The following is a 25,884-nucleotide window of genomic DNA, read 5'->3' on the forward strand; positions in this document are numbered from 1 at the left end:
CCAGCTCCCAGTCCTGTGTGTGTGTGTGTGTGTGTGTGGTGTGTGTGTGTGTGTGTGTGTGTGTGTGTGTGCTATACTGTGGATTAAACCCAGGGGCATTCTACCTCCGAGCTACACCCCCAGATCCAGCCCTATTTTATTCTTTATTTTCAAACAGGATCTCACTAAGTTGTGGAGGGCCCCACAAGTTGCTGAGGCTGGCTGCGAACTTTCAATCCTCCTGTCCCTGTCTCCCAAGTCCCAGGATAACAAGCATGCGTCACACACCCAGATATTTATTTATTTATTTATTATTTATTTATTTATTTGTTTGTTTATTTATTTATTTATTTTTGGTGGTACTGGGGCTCCTGGAAGCCCTTCTACCTCCGGGCTACACTCCCAGACCTATTTTTACATTTTTATTTGGAAACAGGGTCTCCTAAGCCAGAGCATGGGGCTGGCTTTGAACCTGCGCGATTCTCCTGTCTCTGCCTCCCAAGCGCGGGGATTACAAGCGTGCGCCACCACGCCCGGCTCAGATTTTTATTTTTGTTTTGAAATAGGATCTCACTGGGCTAATGAGTCTCACTACTTGCTGAGGCTGTCCTTGAACCTGTGATCCTCCTGTTTCATCCTCCCAAGTACTGAGATGACAAGTGTGTACCACCATACCCAACCACTCCCAGCCTTATTTCATTTTTTATCTTGAAATAAAGTCTCAATAAGTTGCCAATGCTGGCCTCAAACCTGTGATCCTCCTGTCTCGGCCCACCTAAATATGGGATTACGGTGTGCGCCACCACGCCTGGCCAGTTTCTACCCTCTTAATAACCTCACGCTGGGGCTAAACTCCAGCATGACTTTCAGAGAAAACAAATCAGTCAGACCCTAGCTCCATTCCAGAACAGTGACATCCCCACCCACGCCCACCCCGTGGCCGGCATCCCTGGAGACGAGAATCTTGTCATAAATGCAACCACTGAGCCGAGCGTGGAGGCGCACGCTTGTCATCCCAGCATTCGGGAGGCTGAGACCGGAGGATCGCGGTTCTCGGACAGCCTCAGCTACTTAGTGAGCCCCTCCGCAACTCAGTGAGCCCCTGTTTCAAAATAAAGAATAAAAAATAGGGCAGGGGATGTAGCTTGGAGGTCGAATGTCCCTGGGTTCCATCAGACCTGCAAAAAATGAATAAATAAAAGCAGCCACTGGTGGAAGGGGGTGTCTTCCTCACATCTCCAGCGGGCTTGGAGGACCTTTGGGCTGCCGCCTGCAGCAGGCTGGGGTCTGCAGCTGGGGAGGGGCCTCCACCCTGAGATTCTAGCTCACAGCTAGGGGAGGCATGCTTGCGGCTTGCCCAGGGGTGTCTTGGGAGTCTGAGGCTCCAGCCCGCAGCTGGGAATCCTGGACCTGGTTACGAAGGGCGAGGACGGCCAGCACCAACTAAAGCTGGGGCTGGGCTCAGCGTGTCCCTGAGTTCTGTGGCGTGGCCTGAGCCATGAGCACTTGGGGACCCTCTGTCCAGGGGCAGAGCTACCTACAGCCTGAGCTATCTCCCCAAGCTCAGGGAAAGTTTACTCCCCGCAGGAATGTGGCAACCCCGGTCAGAGGGTGAGGTCCCGGTCAGTACCTCTGTCCTGCGATGACATTGGCTCCCTGGAACTTGCTCAGGGATTGGCGGTGCCCGCTTCACCCACGCAAGGTAACCCAGCCCACAAGTTTCCTTCATTCAAACCAAGCTCCGGGGAGAAGGCAGGAAAGAGGGTCCTATGCACGGAGCCCATCAGGGCTTCAGGAAGGGAAAGGGGCTGGTGTCGGAGCTTAGGGTCCTCTGGACAGAATGCTGGAAAACCTTCAGGGAAGAAGGAAGGAAGGAAGGAAGGAAGGAAGGAAGGAAGGAGGGAGGGAGGGAGGAAGGGAAGGAGGGAGGGAAGGGGAAAAAGAAAAGAAAAGGGGAGGGAGGACGACCTTGCTAAGTTGCTGAGCGTCCTGCCAAGCTGCTAAGAGTTTCCTTGAACTTGCAATCCTCCTGTCTCAGCCTCCCAAGTATAGAATTACAGGTGAGTACCACCAGTCTCAGCTTCCTGTTTTGTTTTTAACCTTTCTCTTTGTCTCTGAATTTCTGTCCAAAGAGCTTGCCTCTCTCCAATTCAGTCCAGCCTCCTGTCCTAACCCAAGTCTAGGCAGGTACAGTAGCACACACCTTTAATCCTAGTACTTGGGAGGCTGAGACAGGAGAATTGCAGGTTTGAAACCAGCCCTGGCAACTCAGCGAGGCCCTTAGCAACCTAGTGATACCTTATTTCCAGTTCTTTAGAGGATGTAGCTTGGAGATCAAATGCCCCTGGGTTCCATCCCCAGAACCTGAAAAAAAAAAAAGGTATGATAAACCTGGAGCGGTGTACATGCCTGGAGTCCCAGTACTCCGGAGGCTGAGACAGGACGATCACAGGTTCACCACCAGCCTCAGAAACTTACCAAGACCCTCAGCAACTTAGTGAGACCCTGTTTCAAACTAAAAAATAAAAAGGGCTGGGGGGGACTCAGAGTTCAACCCCCAGTCCCCCCACCTCCGGAAAGGGACAGTGGCGTATCTCCTTAGTGCCTGGAGAGTCGGCTGAGCTCGCAGGGGTAAAGGCTTAGCATGCTGTAAGGATTGGTAAGGCTGGGCACGCTGCCCCAGCCCTGTCCTCTCCCGCCCCTCCCGGGAGTGGCAGGTGCACTGCGCAGTCCTGCGGGGCGGGGGCTGCCATGCACAGCTGGACCCTCGTCCTGTGCTCCTGGGTACCTCCCAGGTCTGGAGCCGCCCATGCTGGAGTGCCTGGAAAAGGAGCACGTGGAGCCGGACCACGTGTGAGTGTCCACCCTCCGCGGGGCTGCCTGGGGCCCGAGGTGGGCACAAGTGGCCAGGGCCCCGCTGACCCGCGTGGTTCCCCATATCCCGGAGCTTCTCCCCACCCACCCTCTCCCCAGGGGAGGGCCCCAGGCTGTGGCCTTAGGAGGAGGCACAGGCTCCCTGCTGGGGGTGGGCAATGGGCTCACACTGGGGAGCTGGTCTGCGACCAGCAGCGGCCACCATCTTGATCCTGCCCACCCCAGGCTGATGGTTCAGCAAGTGCTCCAGGAACTTCGACAGTATCACGGGTGAGTGGCGCAGGCGTGGGGGACGATTGAGGGGCGGATAGGAGGGGACAGGCACCACGACACCAGCTGGAGAGACAGGGAAGCTGAGCGCACGGCCCACGGCCTGCACCTGAACCCAGTGTTCCCGAGGCTGAGACAGGAGAGTCACAGTTTCCAGGCCGGCCTCAGCAACTTAGTGAGACTGTGTTTCAAACTAAAAAATAAAAAGGGAAGCGGGGCATGGTGGCGCACGCTTGTAATACCAGCATTTGGGAGGCTGAGATGGGAGGATGGCGGTTGGAGGACAGCCTCAGCTACTTAGTGAGGCTCTTTACAACTCAGTTAGACCCTGTTTCAAAATAAAGAATAAAAAATAGGGCTGGGGGTGTAGCTCAGAAGTAGAATGCCCTGGGTTCAATCCCCAGAAAAAAAAAAACTAAAATAAAAAAAAAAATAGCTGGGCATGGTGGCGCACGCTTGTAATCCCAGCATTCAGGAGGCTGAGACCAGAGGATCGTGGTTCACGGACAGCCTCAGCTACTTAGTGAGGCCCTCCGCAACTTAGTGAGACCCTGTTTCAAAATAAAGAATAAGAGCCGGGTGTGGTGGCGCACGCTTGTCATCCCCGAGCTTGGGAGGCTGAGACAGGAGGATCGCGCAGGTTCGAAGCCAGCCTCAGCTACTTAGTGAGGCTTTCAGCAACTTAGTGAGACCCTGTTTCCAAATAAACTATAAAAAAGGTCTGGGAGTATATCCTGGAGGTAGAAAGCCTCTGGGTTCCACCCCCAGTACCACCAAAAAAAAAAAAAAAACAGGGTCTCACTAAGTTGCTGAGAGCCTCACTAAGTAGCTGAGGCTGGCTTTGAACCCGTGCGATCCTCCTGTCTCAGCCTCCCAAGCATGGGGATTACAAGCGTGCGCCACCACGCCAGGCTTTCAAAAAATTTCTTAAAAAGAAGACCAGGAACAATGGACAAGAGTGAGGACAGGAGGGAGGCTGGTCAGGGAGCCCAAGTTAGGAGACGGCCAGCCTCAGCTGTGAGCCATGGCGTCCGCGTGCAAGGACTCACGGGAGCTCTGGGACCCGAGGGGCACCCGCACGCAGCCTGGGCCGGGGAGGAATGGGAGAAGGCCTGCGGCCAGACACTGTCCCCTCTGATCCTGCAGGGCCCGGCGGAGGGCTCGCCTGTCCACCAGCCCAGGAGGAACCCACTCAAACCTCACCTGGTTCGAGTTCCTGTCTGAGTAAGTTCTCGGCGCTTCTGTAGGTGGGGACAAGGGAGGAGGGTGGGTGTCTCTGTGCTGGGTCCCCTAAGCACAACGTCCCCTAGAGCAACGGGGCCGGTTATGGTGGCCCACACCCGTAATATCAGTACTCGGGATGCTGAGACAGGAGGATTGCAGGTTTGAGACCAGCCTCATCAATTCCGCGAGACCCCTTCCCCATTTAAAAATAAAAATAAAGGCCGGGCGTGGTGGCGCACGCTTGTAATCCCCGCGCTTGGGAGGCAGAGACAGGAGGATCGTGCAGGTTCGAAGCCAGCCGCGCACGCTGGCTTAGGAGACCCTGTTTCTAAATAAAAAAATATAAAATAGGTCTGGGAGTGTAGCCCGGAGGTAGAAGGGCTTCCAGGAACCCCAGTACCACCAAAAAAATTAAAAAATCAATAAATAAATATAAAAGTAAAATAGGGCCGGTAGGGCTGGGGATGTAGCTCAAAGGTAGAAGGCCCCTGGGTTCAGTCCCCAGGACCAAACACACACACACACACACACACACACACACACACACACACACACACACACCAATGGTGCTGGAGCTGGCCAGCAAAAGTACGGGTTCCGAAGAGAGGCATGAGGTTGAAAGAATTCAATTCTAAGAATTTAAAGACTTTAATTCCAGCATGGAAGGACCGCCAGTCCACTCCCGGGTCGACATCTGGCCGATCCCGGGTATTTATACAGTTTCAGGTCAATCAGTGCCCTCGCGCCGTCACCACCTGATCTTCTCGCAGACCTTTTACTTTGAACTTTCCATGACCCCAAACCTTGTTGACTCTGGGCGAAGGACAGTCAGCTGAGTCAGAAATATTCTTTAGGGGAAAACCTTAGTGGCTCCCCACAGACCAGTCTCAAAAACTTAGCAAGACTCAACAACACAGAGAGAACTTATTCCAAAATAAAAATTAGAAAGGGCTGTGGGTGCAGCTTGAAGGTAGGATGCCCCTGAGTTTAAGCCCTAGTACCAAAATAAAGAAGAGATTTATTATTTTGTGTGTGTGGTACCAGGGATGGATCCCAGAGGCATTCTACCTCCAAACTCCACTCCCAGCCTATTTTTTTATTCTTTATTTTCAAACAGGGTCTCACTGAGTTGCAAGGGACCTCACTAAGTAGCTGAGCTGAGGCTGTTCACAAACCGTGGTCCTCCTGTCTCAGCCTCCCGAATGCTGAGATTACAAGTGTGCGCCACCATGCCCGGCTAGAACCTCAGGCTTGAGACCAGGGCATCCCTGTGTGAACGCAGACCCCTGAGCGTCTGCAACTGTGCAGACACCCTCAGGTGGTGTTGAGTGAATGAGGGAGCCTCAGAAGGCTCCAGGGACCCCCGGCACGGCCGCACCCTCTGACCCACCTCCCCTCCTGCCCCAGGAGCGAAGGCAGCGCCGGTAAGGGGGACAAGACGGAGAAGAGCGCCCGGGTGAAGCGCAGCCTCAGCTCCCTCCGCAGCCGGGTCACCAGGCAGAAAGAGAAGGTAAGGGCAGGCTGGGCACGGGCTTCCTGGTCCTCCAGCCCCGTCGAGCGACTCTGACCCAGGAGTCCTGCGACTGGAGCGCAGGGTGGGGCATCAAAGGTCCCCACAGAGGGCATCCTGTGACCCGCTCCATCCCGTCTAGGGGAGGAGCCCGGCGCATCTAAAGGACAAGGCTCAGGAGCCCCGGGAGAGGCGGGAGTGTGCCAGCGGGCACCAGCTGGTGCGAGGGACCTTCCTGGGCCACTCGAACTGCCCCCTCTGCAGCAAGCCTTTTCTGAGCTCTGGTGAGTCCTGCAGCCGCCACCCCACGAGGGCAGCGTGCTCCTCTCCTCCCCAGCATCGCTTCTTCCACTCCACACGTCCTCCTGGCCCCGTTCTGCCCTCCGCCGATGATGGCCGGTCCTGGTAGCTCCCTGGAAAGGGTCTAGGGTCCATCACCAAGGACAGGGACCCTTGGATTATCTCAGAACTGGCAAAATTCGACAGCACGGTGGCACATGCCTGTCATCCCAGTACTTGCGAGGCTGAGACAGGAGGATCGCGGTTCAGGGCCAGCTTCAGCTACTTAGTGAGGCCCTGCTCAACTTAGTGAGACCCTGTCTCAAAATAAACAATTTTAAAATAGGGCTGGGGGTGTAGCTCAGAGGTAGAATGCCCCTGGGTTCCATCCCTAGTACCGAAAAAGAAAAAGAAAGGGCTGGGGACGTAGCCCAGTGGTAGAGCACTTGCCCAACATGTGCAAGGCCCTGGGTTCCATCCCCAGCAGCACACAGGAGAAAAAGATGAGGTGGCTGGGATGTAGCTCAGTGGTAGCGTGCCCCTGGGTCCAATGCCAGGCCCAGAAGGAAAGAGACACGGAGTGGAAGAGGGAAAGACGTGTGTGCAGTTTGTAGTGAGAGTGTAAAGCAGCGCCTGCTGCAGGCTAGAGGTTTCTGGACGGCACAGTATTGACATGTGAGCCGGCAGCTCCTCGCCGTGAGGGCTGCCCTGCATTGTAGATGCCGCCGGCATTCCTGGCCCTGCCCATTAGCCAGCCAGATGGGGCGGATCCCGGGGAGACTCAGCGGGCTCGGAGGAGGACCCCAGCAGCACCTCCATGTGGCCAGCGCTGCGGCTTCTACATTTCTTGGCTTCCTTTGCTCCAGACGCGGTGTTTTCCTTCTTCTTCCTTGCCCTCTCTCCCGGGAGTGCTGTTTTGCTGGCCAAGTGCCTGTGGGTGTCCTCTGGTGGCCACTGCCATCAGGGGTGCCCCGCTTTTGACGTTTCTCTCCACTGGTGGCCTCTAACCAGCTTTGCAAGGTCTCCCGCACAGTGACAGCTGTAGGGTCGTAAGAGCCCTAATTTTATTATTTTATTTTATTTTGGTGGTACTAGGGATGGAACCCAGAGGCTTTCTACCTCTGGGCTACACTCCCAGACCTATTTTATACTTTATTTGGAAACAGGGTCTCACTAAGTAGCCGAGGCTGGCTTCGAACCTGTGCGATCCTCCTGTCTCAGCCTCCCAAGCGCGGGGATTACAAGCGTGCGCCACCACGCCCGGCTTTTATTTTGTTTTGTACTGGGGTTTGAACCCAGGGGCATTCTCCTCCAAGCTACACCTCCAGCCCTTTTTATTTTTTATCTTGAAACAGGGTCTTGCTGGGGTAGTGAGAGTAACGCTAGGTTGCTAACGCTGTCCTCGCACCTTCCGCAGCCTCCCCAGTACTGATTACAGTGTGCGCTCAGGGCCTGGCTGGAGACCCTTAGTGTTGAGCAGCAGGTGGCTTCCTGTGTCTGTGCTCTCCTGCAGGGGCCGAGGCATGTCCGGCCTGTGTGAGGCATCGGATTCAAGGGGATGGGGTGCTGGCAGGAGGGTGGCAAACCCAGAAGACGCATGCGCAGGGCAGGTGCTCTTATTTGGACAGATGCAGCCAACCCTCTCCCTGCTTACTCACACTGCCGGCTTTCCTGCTCGCCAGTCTTTCTGCTTTTTTGTTTTTTGTTTGTTGTTTGTTGTTGTTGTTCCTCAGAAATATCCAGAGTCAGCCAGGTGAGGTGGTGCACGCTTGTCATCCCAGCCTCCTGGAGGCTGAGACCGGAGGATCACGGTTCACAGCCAGCCCCAGCTACTTAGTGAGGCCCTTTGCAACTCAGTGAGACCTGGTTTCCAAATAAAGAATAAAAAATAGGGCTGGGTGGCGCTTGGAGGTAGAATGCCCCTGGGTTCCATCCCCAGTTGTGCAAAAAAGGAAAAAAGAAAAAAAGAAGAAAAAGAGAAATATCCTGGGATCAGCCAGGCATGGTGGTGCATGCTTGTAATCCCAGCATTTGGGAGGCTGAGACAGGAATATTGTGGTTCGTGGACAGCCTCGGCTACCATTTAGGCCCTTTGCAATTCAGTGAGACCCTGTTTCAAAATACAGAATAAGCCGGGCGTGGTGGCGGACATTTGTAATCCCCGTGCTTGGGAGGCGGAGACAGGAGGATTGCGCAGGTTTGAAGCCAGTGGCTGGCTTAAGAGACCCTGTTTCCAAATTTTAAAAAAGTATAAAATAGGTCTGGGAGTGTAGCCCAGAAGTAGAAGGGTTTCCAGAAAACCCAGTACCACCAAGAAATTAGATGATAGATAGATAGAGAGAGAGAGAGAGAGAGAGAGAGAGAGATAGATAGATAGATAGATAGATAGAAAGAAAGAATAAAAAGAGGGCTGGGGTGTAGCTCAAAGGTAGAATGCCCCTGGGTTCCGTCCCCATCACCACACAACAAAAACCACAGACAACCCTGTGCCTGACCACAGCACCCTCCACACCTGGCTCAGGAGGCCTGGGCCAGCAAAACACGCACTCATTTCCAGCAGGGGCTCCAGGGACGCCGCCTGGACTTACACCCATCCTCAGAAGTATTGGGCGCCGGTCTTTTCTGGTGTCCAGTAGGGAAAGAGACCTGGCAGTATGCTCAAGAGAACACACAAGGAGTTAGGCTCCAGGGAGGTGTGTCTCCAGGGTGGCCCTGGGACTGGCCCAGAGATCAGCCTCATGGACTAAACACCCGCGCACAAAGTCTTCTTCCTGGCCTTGGCCTTTAGTGAGACCCGACCTGGCCCTCCGCCCTTCTCACCCACCACTCAGGCACCCCACATTCCACGACTCGGGACTCCCCAGCCCTTTTATTTCTTCTCTTTCTTTTTAAACAGAATCTCGCTAAGTTGCTGAGGCAGGCCATGAACCTGCAACCCTCCTGCCTCGGCCTCCCAAGTACTGGGAGGACAGGCATGTGGCCCCACGCCCAGATCTGGGAGGTTTGTCTGTCTGTCCTTCCTTCCTTTCGTGGTACTGGAGATTGAACCCAGGGGCATTCTATCCCTAAGCTATACCCCTAGCCCTTTTTAAATTCTTTTTATTGGAAACAGGGTCTCACTAAGTTGCAAGGGGACTCAGAAGTTGCTGAGGCTGGCCACGAACCTGCGATCCTCCTGTCTCAGCCTCCCAAGTACTGGGATTACAAGCAGGCACCACCACGCCCATCCTGGGACAGGTTTTCTGATGAAGTCTATCTGTGCATTTCCAGAATTTCCAATTCCTTAGACAATCTCCCTCTCTTGACCCCGAAGATTGGACTTAAACTGAGGGCTAGTTACTTGGGGACCGTGCCCCATTTCCACTGTGTGTGTGTGTGTGTGTGTGTGTGTGTGTGTGTGTGTGTGTGTGTGTGTGTGTTGTGGATTTGGTTTGAGTTCTTGGGCTGGTTGACCAGCCTGGACTTTGAATGAGCACTGCTTGGTTTCCTGCCCCGCCTGAGGGGTGGGTGGGGACTTGGATGGGACAAATAGCTTCAGGGCTGGGACCTGGAATCCCCTGAGGGGTGCTAGGACTGCAGCAGCTTCTGGCATGCCTACAGGTGTCTAATAACACCTGCACATGGGGGGTCTGGCAGGTGTTTCAGCCTCTGAACACCTGTTTACAGGTTTCTGAAAGCAACTATTTTGTACTGGAGGCGTCTGGTATGTGTTTGGGGTAATGGGAGTTTTCCATGTCGGGTCTCTGCTGGTTTCTAGGTGTTCAAAATCTCTTTGAGGGTATCTGACTGGTGTCTAGGATGCTTTTGGAACATTTGGCATGTTCTTCAGATTTTTGAATGTTAGTTTGGGGGTTTCTGATAGGTCTAGGTGGGGCCTCTGACATATTTGAAGGACACCGGAAGCCTGTTTTGAGTCTTTGGTGGCACCTATCTGGAATTCTGGGGTATCTGATGGCACCTCCTGGGGTCCCTATTGCTGCACCCACAGTCATCACGACCCCGCTGTCCCCCAGGACTCCCTCCCCAAGCCTGCTAGTCACGTAGGACCTCACTGACCCCACAGAAGGCCTTCCAGACCCCACTGCTCTCCCTTCAAAGTCCTCCCAACCCTGTTTGCCCTTTAAGGGTCCCCACCCCACTGATATCCAGGCCCAATAATAACCTCCAGCAGCCCCGCTTTCCCCTTCTCCAGGATTCTCTCCCTAGCCCCTACCTAGCGCCAATAATCATCACTATAAGACGCCCCCAGGGCCGATGATCTTCTCTCAGGAATCCCCAACCCCGGTACTCCCCACAGGAGCCCCCAGACCCACAGAAGCCCAGGCTACCGTGAGCACTCCTACAAACAGAGCCCTTCGACTCCGCTGACCCGCCCTTGGCTCGCCCTTGCCCTCATCACAAGGACCCTTCCACTCGAGTCCCCGCAGAGCCAACGCCAAGTCCGCCCCGCCGGGGCGCTCAGGGCTCAGCCTTAACCAAGTCCCTGCCGCCCCGGGGCTCTGAGCGCTCTAGGCCACGCCCTCCGGACACGCCCACCCCGCCTCAGACACGCCCCGTCGACCACGCCCCCTCAGACACACCTCCATTGGCTACGCCCCTCGCACACGCCCTCTTCCGGGCCCGCCTCTGGGCGGAGCCGCGCGTGCGCCGTGCGCCGCACGCTGCCCCCCGCTTCCGGCTCCCAGCTGCGGGCGATCGTGGATCCGAGGAGGCGGCGGCCGCGAGAGGGGCTGAGGAGAGGGCGGAAAGCGGCCGCGGGAGCTGGACCCAGGTGAGGCGGCGGGGCAGTCCGCGGAGAGCCGGGCTCGAGAGAGAGGCCTCGGCCCCCCGGGTGCAGACCCCGGGGCTGCCTCGGCGGGCCGCGGCGGCTCCTCCAGGCAGGTGGACGGGCGCCCGGCTCCGGCGGCCCCTCCCGCGCGTGGGGGCCGGGGCGGCGAAAGCTGGGTGCGGACCGTGCCCACCGGCCCGTCCGAGCGCAGCCGGCCTCGGGGCGCTGCACCCTGCTCCAGGCGAGGAGAGAAAGGCCACTGGGCCGCGGCCGCCGGCCCTGGCTGGGCGCGCCCGGGGCAGGACCGGGGATGGAGCGATACCCGCGAGGTGGCCAGCCCTCGAGGCTCCCGGGGAACCCTGCAGCCCGAGCAGGTGTCCTCCGCCCGCGAGCGAGCAGTGCTGAGCCACGCCAAGGGGTGTGTTTTGGTCCGTTCTCCTCCTTCTTTCCAGATTGTTTCTTGGCCGGACAACTCAGGCGGGTGCAACGCGCTTTTCGGTGGGGACTGGGATGAGAAGCCATTTCTGGGTGCTTGCGTGGTTTGCCGTAGCCCGCACCTTTTGCCTGTTGTTCTGTTGAAGCGATGGCTGGCAAGCAAGGGGGAAAGTTTCTCAGTCTTACCACGGAAGCAGAACTTTAGAGCATAACTTTTCCCTTTTGGCCTTGTTCTCAGAGAGATGCAACTCTAGTCTGTGCCCTTGCAGGGTCCCTTCTCTTCTCAGGCAGAATTTTCACCGTTGTGTGGAGACCAGGGCACTTTGGGGATGGTCTTTGCAGGTATCCGGGTGAATGATTAATCCTGGAACTTTTTTTTTTTTTTTTTTTTTTTTTGCGGGTTTGGGACTTTAAGGAGAACTTCCAAGAGCATACATAGGTTCTGGTCTGACGGCCACCACCTGCTGACCTTAATCTCCCAGTCTTTAAAATGGGAATAAGAATTGGTAGAGGATTGAGTGGATAAGTATGTGTAAGGTGCAGAGTGCCTTTGGGGAATGCTCAATTAAATGCTATATAGCTTATGCGGATGTATTTTTAGGTTGACATTCCAAGTAATACAGGGTCCCGAAAGCTCGAGCATTTTGGTCCTTGTGTGGACATGGACTGGCTTAGGGTTCATTCTTACCAGTCGTGCGCTCTTTCTAGGGGGGGAGAGAAGATATTCCAGAGTGAACAGGCGCAGACGGTTAGAAGGCATAATTAGTTTTGGGGTTTATGTAGTGTATTTACTTTGAAATGGCACGGCTTGAAAAATGGAAAAGAGCCGGGCATGGTGGCACAGGCCTGTGATCCCAGTGTTTGGGAGGCTGAGACCGGAGGATCACGGTTCGCGGCCAGCCTCAGCTACTTAGTGAGGCCCTCTGCAACTCAGTGCAACCCTGTTTCAAAATAAAGAATAAAAAATAGGGCTGGGGGGTAGCTCGGAGGTAGAATGCCCTGGGTTCCATCCCCAGTACCACAAAAAAGAAAGGAAAAATGGAAAAGAGATTCCGTAATTCCCTTGTTAAGCTGGCTCGGGATGCTCCGGCTCTGCCAGTGGAAGCGGTACGGAGGTTGCTTCCCGCAGAATAACGGGTGCTATGATTTTCATTCTTGTCACACGGTAAGAGTGAGGGCCCAGGCCACCACTGAGTTGCCAGCAGCCTGGGACTTGGGCTGCATGACCAGCTGTGCCTCCCTGGTGTTTACCTACCACGCGTTTAGCATAGTTCTGGTCTTGAGTCAAGGTCTCCGCGGTTCTCATGTCCTGGCTTATGTTTCTCCTTCAAACTCCACCTGTGACTTTTCAAACACTCTCACTTCTCGCTTTTTTGAACTAATTAATTTACTTTTGTGTTGCTGGGGATTGAACCTCTGAACTACATCTCCAGCCCTATTTTATTCTTTATTTTGAAACAGGTCTCACCAAGTTGCTGAAGCTGGCTGGGAACCTATGATCCTCCTGTCTCAGCCTCCCAAGTACTGGGATTACAAGTGAGCACCACCACTCCCGGCTTTGCTTTTTTGGTTTTTTTGTTTGGTGTTTGTTGGTTGGTTGGTTTGTCTTTGGTACTGGAGATCAAACCTAGGGTTATTCTACCTCTGACTATAACCTGTAGCTCTATTTATTATTTTATTTTATTAATTATTTATTTTATTAATTATTTTTATTTTATTTTATTATTTTTGTAGTCCTAGAGGTAGAACCCAGAGGCATTCTACCTCTGAGATACATTCCTAACCCTATTTTATTTATGTATTTATTTATTTTTCCTGTGGCACTGGGGACAGAATCCAGGGGCATTCTATCTCTGAGCTACACTCCCAGCCCTATTTTTTATTCTTTATTTTGAAACAGGGTCTCACTAATTTGTGAAGGGCCTAAGTAGCTGAGGCTATTGGGAACCCAGGATCCTCCTGTCTCAGCCTCCCGAATACCGGAATTACAAACTGAGCCAACATACCAGCCTTATTCTTTTATTTAGAAACAGTGTTCCATTAAATTGTTGAGGGCCTCACCAAACTGCAGAGGCTGGCCAAGAACCTGCAATCTTCCTGTCTCCGCCTCCCAGGTGTGTACCACCACACCTGGTTTATTTTTTATTTTGAAACCAGTTCTCAATGGGTTGCTGAGGTATCTGCTCAGTTGCTAAGGCTGTCCTGGAACCTTCAATCTTCCTGTCTCCGCCTCTCAAGTCCAGGGTCTCACCAAATTGATAGTTTATAAGTAAATTAAAGCCCAGTCGGGCCTGGTATGGTGGTGCATGCTTGTATTCCCAGTACTTGAGAGGCTGAGTCAGAAGAATGCCCCTGGGTTCCATCCCCAGTACTGGGGGGCCGGGGGGAGTCCAGTCAGTCACTGTTACATGTTAAGTAAACCTCACCCCCTCCCAAAGTTATCAAAAACTGCTACATTTCAGAAACCCTTTTCACCAAGTGCAAAACAATTACAGTCTGGGCTTTGGAGCTGCCTGTAGGAATTTTTTTTTTTTTTGGGGGGGGGTTGTTTTAGAATGCAACTGCTGACTGGGAGGGAGGAAAACTCATTAAAATAATGTCTTCCAGCCAGGCATGTTGGCCCACACTTGTAATCTTTGTACTTGGGAGGCTGAGACAGGAGGCGGGTCACAGCAGACAGCCTCAGCTACTTAGTGAGGCCTTCTGCAACTTAGTGAGACTGTTTCAAAATAAAGAATAAAGCCAGGGTGGTGCATGCTTGTAATCCCAGCACTTGGGAGGCTGAGACAGGAGAATCATAGGTTCAAGGCTAGCCTCAGCAACTTAATGAGACACTCCAGCTAGAGGTATAGCTCCGATGCAGAATGCCCCTGGTCCAATCCCCAGTACCACAGTAGATAAATTAATTAGAGAATAAAAAGGGCTGAGGATGGAACTTGGAGGCAGAATGCCCCTGGTTCAGTCCCCAGTACCTGATGATGACGTGGTGGTGGTGATGTCACTCTCCTCTGCAACTATGATCATTCTTTTGCTTTTCAGATCAAATTTCAGCTTACTTGCTTGCCTCTGCTTTTGTATGGATAGATTCAGAGTTTCAACTAATTACAAAGTTGTAATTGGCTATTAATTCAAAGTAGCCTGCTTAATGACACTGTTTTGTTTATTTGTGGTACTGGGGATTGAACCCAGCAGAAGTGCACCTCCAAGCTGCACCCTCGGCCCTTTGTTCATTTGTTTGAGTTTGTTGTTATTTTGAAACAGGGTCTCTCTGAGTTGCTGAGGCTGTCCTCAAACCTATGGTCCTCCTACTCATTCTCCCAAGTACTGGGGCAGGTGCCACCATGCCTGGCTATGATCATATGTTGAGAAAAATGTTCCAAACGTTTCACTGTCGGAGAATACACATTTAACATATTTTGGATAGTTGCAGCTTAAACTTATATCGCTGGTTTTAAATTTTAATTAATTAATTTACTTTGGTACTGGGGATTGAACCCAGGGGTATTCAGCCTCCAAGCTGCACCCTCAGCTCTATTTTTTTTTTAAACAGAGTCTCACTGGGTTGATGAGAGTCGCACTAAATTGCTGAGCCGACCTCAAACATTGAACCTCCTGCCTCAGCCTCCCAAGCACTGAGATTACAGTGTGCACCACCACACCCGGCTTCTTCCTGTTTTTCTTTCTAGTTTTCCACAGATGAAAGAAAACGTGACCCTTGATTTTCTGAGTCTGGCTGAAGAGGCTCTTATACACTGCTGCTGGGGAAAGCAGTCTGGGAGTTCCTCAAAAGATTAAACATAATATTAGCCGGGTGTGGTGGCACACACTTGAATCCCAGCATTCGGGAGGCTGAGACCTGGAGGAAGTGAGGCCCTCTGCAACTCAGTGAGACCCAGTTTCAAAATAAAAAATAAAAAATAGGGCAGGGGCCGGGTGTGGTGGCGCACGCTTTGTAATCCCCGTGCGCTTGGGAGGTGGAGACAGGAGGATCGCGCTGGTTTGGAGCCAGCCATGCTGGCTTAAAAGACCCTGTTTCCACATAAAAATGTTTAAAAATAGGTCTGGGAGTGTAGCCCATGGGAGTGTAGCCCGGAGGTAGAAGGGCTTCCAGGAACCCCAGTATCACCAAAAAAAAAAAATAGGGCAGGGGGTGTAGCTCGGAGGTCGAATGCCCCGGGGTTCCATCCCCAGACCCAGGAAAAAAAAATTAAACATAATATTAACATACAACCCAGGTGTGGTGGCAAACGCTTGTGATCCCAGCATTTGGGAGGCTGGGACCAGAGGATCGAGGATGGACATCCTCAGCTACTTAGTGAGGTCCTTAGCAACTCAGTGAGACCCTGCTTCAAAAAAATAAAAAGACGAAAAAATAGGGCTGGGGGTATAGCTCGGAGGTAAAATGCCCCTGGGTTCCATCCCCAGTACCGCAAAAAAAATTTAGTTAATTAATTTAATTAACATACAGTCCAATGATTTCAGTCGCAGGTACATGTGTAAGAGAAGTAGCCCACAAAAAAAACTCATAACTCTTGACTGAATGACCCTTGTAAACTAACAGAACTTCAAGTTGAACGTACACTGAAGGCCAGGCCTGGGCCCACGCCTGCAATTCTGGTACTTGGGAGGCTCACAGGAGGCTCACAGGTTCGCCGCCAGCCTCAGCAACTTAGCAAGGCCTTGTGCAATTTAAAGAGACAGTTCTATAATGAATGAAGTAGGACTGGGACTGCAGCTCAGAGGCAGCCGTTTGTTTTTTGGTACTGTTTTGGTTTTGTTTCTTATTTGGAGAGCATTCTGGGCCTCAGCCAGGTGTTTTCCCTGCTGGGATTTGGGTCTGCCCTCTGTCCTGTGGTGGTTAGGTGTCATCTACACTTTTCTTTGGGGCTAGAGATTGAACCCAGGTGCATTCTACCTCCAAGCTACACCCAGTCCCTTTTATTTTGAAACGGGGGGGGGGGGGCTCACTGAATTGCTGAGACTGGCCCTGAACCTACAGATCATCCTGTCTCCAGCTTTCAGTTTGGGGATTCCAGGGATTCTAGGTGTGTGCCCGCATGTCCTGCTTTGACCTCTAGTCCCCTGACAGTTGTTGATTCTTTCCCAATTCTGTCTCTGGGGAGACCGTGACAGGGCTTGGTGGGGGAGGGGTTCTTAGGCTGGTTCCTTTGCTGTTTAGAGGTGTGGGGATACAGTTCAACCCCGAACAAGTATTTGAGTCCATTGTAGAATAAATAGAAATAAACCAGGTGCTTGGGAGGTTGCAGTAGGAGGATTGCAGGTTTAAGGAGAGCCTCTGCAGTGAACAAGACCCTGTTTCAAAATTTAAAAATAAGCCAAATGGGCAGATGTGCTGGCGCATGCCTGCCACCCTAGTACTTGGGAGGCTGAGACAGGAGGATCGCAGGATCGCAGGTTCGTGGCCAGCCTCAGCTACTTAGTGAGGCCCTCTGCAACTTAGTGAGACCTTGTTTCAAAATAAAGAATAAAAAACAGGGCTGGGGATGTGGCTTGGAGGTAGAAGACCTCTGGGTTCAATCCCGAATGCCATATAACAACAACAACAACAACAACAACAACAAGCTGGCCGTGGTGGTGCACGTCTATAATCCCAGCATTCTGTAATCCTTGCATTTGGGAGGCTGAGACTGGCGGATCATGGTTCACAGACAGCCTCAGCTACTTAGGCCCTCCTCAACTTAGTGAGACCCTGTCCCAAAATAAAGAATAAAAAATAGGGCAGGGGGTGTAGCTCATAGGTCAAATACCCCTGGGTTCCATCCCCAGACCCGCAAAAAATAACAACAACAACAATAAAAATAAAATAAAAAGGGCTGAGAGTGTAACTCAGCGGTAGAATGCCCCTGAATTGAATCTCTAGGACCAAAAGAAAAATGGTGTAAATTGAGAGAGCAAACAAACTGTACCAGCCCAGCTCACAGTCTGACCTTGAGACATGGGGTGTGTATTTAACTATATTCAAGCTCACACCCCTGCAGTTATAAAAGGAATACTAATGAAGGTCTTTGCAAAGTTCTGGAATTTTTCTAATGGAGCTGACTGATGGCTCACATTAATAACTGCAGCAGGCATTGTACGATGGCTGGCAGGAGGCGGGAGATGCATGGGGACCCACCTGTGCGCTGTGTGACTCTCCACAGTGTCCCCACCCGCTCACTCACATTCTAAGCTTGAGGAACAGACCTTCCCGTCTAGAACAAGCCAGTTAGACACGGGAAAGCAAAGATGAGCAGGCTTTGCCTAAGATGCCAGAGAGTCAATGTTTTAGGCTGTGTAGACCATGCAGCTGCTCTGGGGTCCAAGGAGCCCCAGACAACATGTACATAAGTAGGTGTGTGTGGCTGTGTTATAATAAAACTTTATTCACAACACAAGTGGTGGGCCCATAGGCCGTAGTTTGTCAACCCTTGCAGTATGTATGGGGAGGATACTCCGAATTGAACCTAGCTCTCCAAGCTACGCCCCAATCCTATTTTATTTTTCACTTTGAAATATCTCACTAGGTTCCTGGGGAGGTCCTGCTATGGTGCTGCGGCTGTTCTTGTGGTACTGGGGATTGAACTCAAGGGCATTCTACCTCTGAGCTGCACCTCCCTACTTTATTTTTAATTAATTTATTTATTAATTTGTTTTGTGGTACTAGGGTTTCTGAAAACCCTTCTACCTCCGGGCTACACTCCTGGATACCTATTTTTTATATTTTAATTTGGAAACAGGGTCTCTTAAACCAGCAAGGTTGGCTTCGAACCTTCGCAATCCTCCTGTCTCCGCCTCCCAAACTCGGGGATTACAAGCATGCGCACCACGCCCAGTTATTTTTATTTTTTTAAAACAAAGTTTGGAAGCCAGGTATGGTGGCGCTTGCTTGTAATCCCAGCGCTTGGAAGGCTGAGACAGTAGGATCACACAGGTTCAAAGCCAGCCTCAGCTACTTAGTGAGGCTCTCAGCAACTTAGTGAATGAGACCCTGTTTCCTAATAAAGTATAAAAATAGGTCTGGGAGTATAGCTCGGAGGTAGAAAAGCCCCTGGGTTCCACCCTCAGTACCACAAAAACAAAAAAAAAGAAAAGAAAAAAAAGAGTTTGGCTAAGTTGATGAGTCTCACTACTTGCGGAGGCTGTCCTGGAACCTGCTATCTTCCTGTCTCAGCCTCTCAAGGACTGGGATTGCAGGCCTGCACCACCATGCTGGGTTTTGCAGTGTTTTTCATGGTTCTGTGTCTAGGGTTGTGGGTATGCAACTTTGCAGATTCACTGAGGCCACAGGTTGGGGGCAGGCTCTCCCTCCAGGGTCCCCCCTTTTTTTCTGTGGTACTGGGGAATGAAGCCGGGAGGATTCTACCTCTGAGCTATACCCCAGCCCTGTTGTTGCTGCTGTTTTAAGCAGGGTCTCGCCCAGGTGTTGAAATGCTCCCTGAGTGGCTGAGGCGGTCCTCAAACGCCAGTCCTCAAACCGCAGTCCTCCTGTCTCAGCCTCCCAGGTGCTGGGACCCAGGAACCCTCTTTAAGCTGAGTTTTGTAGGGGCATGACGATCTCCAGGGCTTTGGCAAATCTGGGAGGGGACTCAGCTTAGAGTTAGGGTTGGAAGGGATGGAGAATTGTTGGCCTTGGCATCCTAGGGCAAGGTCAGAGTAGAAACACCACAGGCCTTCCCAAGTTCTCCTTTCCAGAAATGGAGTGTCCTTGAGTTACTTCCCAGCGCATTCAAGGCAAACAGGTTTTTTCTGGCATTCTGCATGCGTTCTGTGCCCTGCCTCCCCTCACCTCCACATTTTATCTTTTTTTTTTCTTTTCTGCAGTACTGGGAATGGAACCTAGGGGCATGCTACCTCCCGAGCTACACCCCAAGCCCTATTTTTTATTTTTTATTCTTTATTTTGAAACAGGGTCTCACTGAGTTGTAAAGGGCTTCACTAAGTAGCTGAGACTGTCTGTGAACTGTGATCCTCCTGTCTCAGACTCCCGAATGCTGGGATTACAAGTGTGCGCCACCGCACCCATCCTCCACATTTTATCTGCTGGAAGAAAACATGCCATGTGCCCTCCTTACCACACTTACCCTGTGTGCTCTCCTATCCTGCCTTCCCACACAGAGGTTATCGTTTTATTTTCAATAAGGCCAGAAGGGTTTCCTGGAAGTTTGCAGGCGTATAATAGCTACCCTGAATTAATCTTTGTGAAGCAGTTGTTTTCATTAAAATATTTCCAGCCACATCATTTTGATGTGTGTGTGTGTGTGTGTGTGTGTGCGCGCGCGCGCGCGCGCGCAGGTCTGGGAATAGATCCCAGAGGCATTCAACCTCCGAGCTACACCCCCTGCCCTATTTTTTATTCTTTTATTTTGAGACAGGGCCTCACTAAGTAGCTGAGGCTGTCCTCAAACTGTGATACTCCAGTCTCAGCCTCCTGAATGCTGGGATTACAAGCGTGCCACGCCCGGCTTCTGTTCCCTGTTTTGAAACGGTCTCACTGAGTTGCTGCGAAGGGCCTCAGTAAGTAGGCTGTCCTCAAGTACGAACCGCGATCCTCCTGTCTTAGCCTCCCACGTGCTGGGATGACAAACGTGCGCCACCGCTCCTGACATCATTTTGATTTCTGCCCAGTCCTTTTGATGTCATTATTTAAAGATGCCCCAACCTGGGCGCACACCTGTAACTCCAGTATTTAGGAGGCTAAGACAGGAGGATTGGAGATTTGAGGACAACCCCATGGTAATTTAGGCCCTGTTTCAAAATCTAATGAAAAGGACTGGTAGTGTGGCCTATGATAGAGCGCCCTCTGATTCCATCCTCAGGGGGACACACGTGCACATACATAGCAATTTGAACTATTTTTAAGTGTGCAGTTCAGTAACAATAAGCAAGCTGGGTATGGTGGTGCATGCCTGTAATCCCAGTCCTTGGGATGCTGAGGTAGGAGGATCATAGGTTCAAGGCCAGGCTTAGCAATTTATCAAGACCCTCAGCTACTTAGGGAGACCCTGTTTCAAAAAAAAAGGAACTGGGGGTGTAGGTCAGAGGTAGAATGCCCTTGGGTTCAATCCCTAGTAACACACGCACACACGCACGCACAAACACCAAAAAGTGGCAGTGAGCATCTTTACGATGCTAAGCAGCTATCCCACCACCTGTCTCCAACTGAAACCCCGCCCCTGTTCAGCGCCGACTCCGCAGCCATCCCCAGCGCCTGGCCCCCAGCCACGGCATCTCTGGGGCTCTACCCTGGCCACCCGCAGTGTGTGCCCTGCTGTGTCACCTCATGTCACTCAGCACCCGTCTTCAAGGTTCCTTGATGTGGTAGCCAGTGCCAGGGTGTCCTTTTTTTGTGTGTGTGTGTGGTTCTGGGGTTCCTGGAAGCCCTTCTACCTCCGGGCTACACTCCCAGACCTATTTTATATCTTTATTTGGAAACAAGGTCTCACTAAGTAGCCGAGGCTGGCTTCCAACCTGCACATCCTCCTGTCTCAGCCTCCCAAGGGGATTACAAGCGTGCGCCACCACGCCCGGCTCAGGGTGTCCTTTTTAAGGCTGAATAATATTTCAGCCTTTATAGTAATATTCCGGGGTGTGTGTGAATGTATTGTGTGTCCCCCTTGGTTTAGCCATTTATCTGTTGGCGGACACTCGGGTTGTTCGCACTTTGGGGCTGTTGTGAATGAGGCAATGTGAGTGGGAGTACAGATACCTGTGCAAGTCCAGACTTCGATTCTGCATGTATGCTCAGAAGTAGAATTGCTGGGTCACAGGGCCACTCTCTCCAGCAGAGACTTGAGGAGCTGCCAGATTGTTTTCCACAGCGGCTGGAACATTTCCCACCACTGCTCTGTGACCCTAGTGTCTCTACATCCCCACTGAGAGTGTGTGTGTGTGTGTGTGTGTGCGCGCGCGCGTGCATGCACGCATGTTACTGGGGACCAAACCCAGTAGCATTCTACCCCAAGTTACAGCCCCAGCCCTATTTTAGCTTTTAATTTGTAATGGGATCTGGCCAAGTTGCTGAGGGTCTTGTTAAATTGCTGAGGCTGGCTGTGAACCTGCCCTGCGGTCCTCCTGTCTCAGCCTCCCGAGTACTGGAATTGCAAGCATGCACCACCGCGCCCAGTGCCTTAGCCAGATTTTGAATCTGAGTGTTTGTATTTTGAGTAGAAGGAGGTCTCTGCACTACATTCCTCTGACACCTGGGATTCTGCAAGAACTAGAAAGTGAGTCACAGGTGGACGTGACTCTCAGTGTCGCGCTGTGTGACAGGGCCAGGGTCTCACCACGCGGGCCCAGGGCTGGGAAGGAAGTGAGACCTGCACGCACAGTCACTCAGCTGACGCGCCCCGTCCTGGGGCACCCGCAGAGTGGGGTTTAAGAGACAGGCTGCAGCTGTGCACCTCAGGAGAGTGGACTTGGAATCCAGCTGGCATGCCCCACACTACCTGGGGGCAGGAGGAAACGCACGCGAGGTCTTCCTGAGCCTCTGGCTGCGGCCAGGACTAGGTGAGTGAAGTCCCTGCAGCTGCTCAGCAGCACACAGCACCAAGTTGATGGGGTCCCGCAGGTCCTCTGTGCCGACCAGACGCTTGCTCAGCATGCCACTGAGACGGACACCGGTGTAAAGAGTGTCCTCGCCTAAACTGGATGCAAAGCCTGTAATCCCAGGACTCGGGAGGCCAAGACAGGAGGCTCACGGGTTTGAAGGCAGCCTCAGCAATTCAGAGAGGCCGTGTTTCAAAATTAAAAAGTAGGAAGGACTGGGGGTATATCTTGGAGGGTTCATTCCCCAGTGCCAACAAATAAAGAGGAAGCAAACAATTATGTAGCTATAGGATGGGAGAATCAAGCCTACTCAGAGTTTATGAGAAAACGTCTGCTGGAATTTAGTCGATAGTAAAAAAGAACTGCACTCCCTGAGCCTGGGGCTGCGGCCGCTCGCCCAGGTGAGTGGCTGCTGTGACCCGGCTGCGCTGGGCCCTCAGGGCAGTCGCGCAGCTCCTTACTTCTGCCCCTGCGGCTCCGGTAGGCCTCCTCCTGGCCCCAGAGTCTCGTCCACTGCTGGGACTCAGAGTCCACACCCCCCCCACCACCGTCGGCCCAGCTCCCGCCTCACTCTGCCTCTCCCTCTACCGCTCCCCACGCCGCAGCCCTGCTCTCTAGAAGCCACGCTCTGCCGCCGCCCAGCATGAACCTTTCTGCGGCTTTTGCTTCAAGGAGAAACTCTCCACCCAAGGTTCTCTAAGGCCCAGGACAGAACCTCCCAGAGGAAGGCTCTCCACCTGGTGCAGACCCGGCCCCTCCTCCCAGCAGACACTGCGCGGTGGCCTCTGGACAGGCCCATCTGCAGGAAAATTCCTCCCGAGTGAGCGTAAACATGCCGCATTGTGTACGCAGGCTTGCTAGCGTTTCTCTGTAACCCCAGATCGATAGTGTGATGGCCAGATTGCGGCCCTGGTCCAGGGCTCTGGCTGCAGGGACGCAGCCCGTCCAGGCCCCGAGCGCTCAGCTGCAGTTGTGCGCTTTGCTGCAGAGCCTGGCTCTTGTGCGCAGAGCGAGGGTGCCATCTCGTGTCCCTGGGCCAGGTGGCAGCGATGTTCCTCACAGAGAAAATGGGGACGTTCCAGAAGCTTCTGGGTCATGAGTGGTAGTACTGTTATCCACCAGTTCAGTGTGGGATGGATCAACAGCTATATTAAATAAGGCATCTTTCAACAAAAACACATGTCAAGCAGGGTCATGTATTGACTGGTTGACAGAAAACACGGTGAGCTGGGCACGGTGCCTGCCCTGTGGATTCAACCCTGCGCCCTCCACCCTGGCCCTGTGTGGGGTGTCCCGGCCGGCGGCTCCTCAGTGGCAGGTCCTTCCTGCCTCTCCCTGGCCAAGACCCTCCTGTGGCCCCACCAGGAAGGGAAAGCGCTTTGCCTGGTGGCTCTGAGATGCCACGCCGCCCAGCCTGCCGAGCACCCACCCATCCTCCACGGGCCCCACCCGCCACCTCTGCCCTTACCCTCTCCCTCCTCTGGAATGCCCTCCCTTTCCTTGTTTTCTCCTTACAACCTCCTAAGCATCCTTCAAAGCCCAGTGCAGATGACCTCATCACCCCACCCCCAGAGGACCTAGATACTCCCAGCTCCCATCCCAGGAACGATCATGATTTCTGGCCAGCACAGAACCCCTTGGTCACCAGCTCCTCTGCCTGGGACCAATTTCACCAGGTACACCATCCCTCCCGGAGTTGCGTTTTAATTTTCCTTTTTTTTTTTTTTTTTTTTTTTCTTTTTATGTGGTACTAGGGATGAACCCAGGGGCCTTCTACCTCTGGGCTACACTCCCAGACCTATTTTTATATTTTACTTGGAAACAGGGTCTCACTAAGTTGCTGAGGCTGGCTTTGGTTTGTTTTTTGTTTTGTTTTTTAATTTATTTTTATTGGTGCATTGTAATCATACATCACATTGGAATACAAGACTTGAGAGGATATACAAGCACAAAACATCCAATCAGCCCTCATCCAGTCCCCATCCCATTCCCTCCCCCTCCCTGGATCCCATGCTTATTTGGTGATTAACTTTGACACATGTGTTTATGTACCTCCTGCTTTTTAAAGAGGCCCCATCCTCCCCTTTTCCATACCCTCTGATTGGTCACCTTAATTGCTTCACTATAGGGCCCTTTCTATAGCTCGACCTCTTCCTGTTGCCCCTTTCCTCCTAGTTATTGCTGATTAGGGGAAGCATCTGATTTTTATTTTCTGCGATATTTCTCTGTGCATGCCGTGTTGCAAGTACCGATCCCACTCTTGATGGCCCCAGTAGTGGCCTGGCTACCCAGTGGACTGATCCAGACCTCGCTGGCTCAAGCAGCGGCCTTGTCTCATGGGAGGCCCCGATTCTGGTCTCTCTGGCCCCGACACCGGCCTAACCCCTCAGCTGGCTCCGATCCCAGCCTCAAGGCAGCCTCCGATCCCGGCCTCGGAGGCCTCAGTAGTGGCCATGCCTCATGGAAGGCTCCGATGTCAGCTACTGGCCCCGGCACCGGCCTAACCCCTCGGCAGGCTCCGATCCCGGCCTCAGAGGCCCCAGCACCAGCCTTGCCTCACAGCAGGCTCCGATCCCAGCCTCGGAGGCCCCAGCACCGGCTTTGCCTCATGGCAGGCTCCGATCCCAGCCTCGCTGGCCCCGGAACCAGCCTAACCCCTCAGCAGGCTCCGATCCCGGCCTCGGAGGCCCCAGCATTGGCCTTGCCTCCCGGCAGGCTCTGATCCCGGCCTTACTGGCCTTGGCACCAGCCTAACCCCTTGGCAGGCTCCAATCCTGGCTTCGGAGGCCTCAGTAGCAGCCTTGCCTCACGGCAGGCTCCAATCCCAGCCTCGCTGGCCTCGGCACCGGCCTAACCCGTCGGCAGGCTCCGATCCTGGCCTCAGAGACCTCAGTAGTGACCTTGGCTGAGGCTGGCTTTGAACCTACGTGATCCTTCTGTCTCAGCCTCCCAAGTACTGGTTTTACAAGCGTGTGCCACCATGCCTGGCTCGGGTTTTAATTTTTCTAAACAGATTAGTAAATGGTTTCTGGGTTGCTTTGTTGTGGTACTGGGGATTGAACTCAGGGGCATTGAACCTCTGGGCACAGGCCCAGCCCTCTTTTTTTTTTAAATTTTGTGTGAGGCGAATGTGATAACCACTACACTACGCTATGGAAACCAACTGGCTTTTTTAAAGTTTATTTTGAAACAGGGTTTTGCCAGGTTGCTGAGACTGCCCTCGAACCTGTGATCCTCCTATCTCAGCCTCCCAAGTACTGGGTTCCAGGTGTCCACCACCACACCCTGCTGTTGTGTTTTGAAGCACAGTGGTTCCTAAGAGTGCCTTCCTGGACAGCCTGGGACCACGGCACGGAGGGGCTGAGCCCAGGTCCCAGCCACCAGTGCCTTGCGTTGTGCGGACGTGTCCCCAGCCCGCCCGCATGGCGTCTTCTGTGCTTGGAAGGCATGCAGGTCTCTTCAGTGAGGTGCTTGGGCCCCAGGGGCAGCTCGCGCCTCCTCGTTCAGTCTCAGTGTCCAGTGGAGGAGCAGGGGCCATTTTGTATTCCCACAGGCAGCCAGGTGATTGGCCACAGCACCCAGGAGGTGGCAGCTGGTGGCAGGGTGAGGCTGAGGAGGGCCTGGCTCCAAGCGCACAGGGGCCACCGCACATGAGGAAGTCCTTCTTCCCTTTGCCCAGGTTTCTGCGAGGAAGGCTTTGTTCCCAGAAGGTGTCCACAGATGTCCTCACGGTCATATTCACAGGGTGGTTTGGTTATTTATTTATTTTGTATTATGGGTTAAACTCAGGGGCATTCTGCCTTTGAGCTGCACCCAAGGGCGCCATTGCTCCGGCCAAGTGGCCAGGGGCAGCCCCAGAGCCCATTAGGTAAGCCAAAGTCAGGGCCAGCGATGGGGCCTGGGGTGCTGAGGAAGCAACGGCCCGCCCAGGACACGATCAAGGCCCAAGCTCCCAGGTAGTGTCCTGCAGCCGGCCCCGGTAGGCCGCAGGTGCACGGGT

General features: G+C 53.0%; 1 protein-coding gene across 1 annotated transcript in view; it reads left to right on the plus strand.

Moving 5' to 3' along the window:
* ARHGEF18 (Rho/Rac guanine nucleotide exchange factor 18) overlaps positions 1-25,884 on the plus strand; it is a gene marked incomplete at both ends in the record, with an annotated part of 67,619 nt that overhangs the window by 13,036 nt on the left and 28,699 nt on the right. Inside the window, 6 exons of the mRNA XM_080715451.1 lie at positions 1,567-1,681; positions 2,775-2,832; positions 3,079-3,123; positions 4,270-4,347; positions 5,755-5,857; positions 6,000-6,141. Coding sequence (XP_080571577.1) covers positions 1,567-1,681; positions 2,775-2,832; positions 3,079-3,123; positions 4,270-4,347; positions 5,755-5,857; positions 6,000-6,141 — 541 coding nt within the window. The remainder of the gene's footprint in view (positions 1-1,566; positions 1,682-2,774; positions 2,833-3,078; positions 3,124-4,269; positions 4,348-5,754; positions 5,858-5,999; positions 6,142-25,884) is intronic.

Source organism: Muscardinus avellanarius, assembly GCF_963383645.1.
Source record: "Muscardinus avellanarius genome assembly, chromosome: 18".
Lineage (NCBI taxonomy): Eukaryota > Metazoa > Chordata > Mammalia > Rodentia > Gliridae > Muscardinus > Muscardinus avellanarius.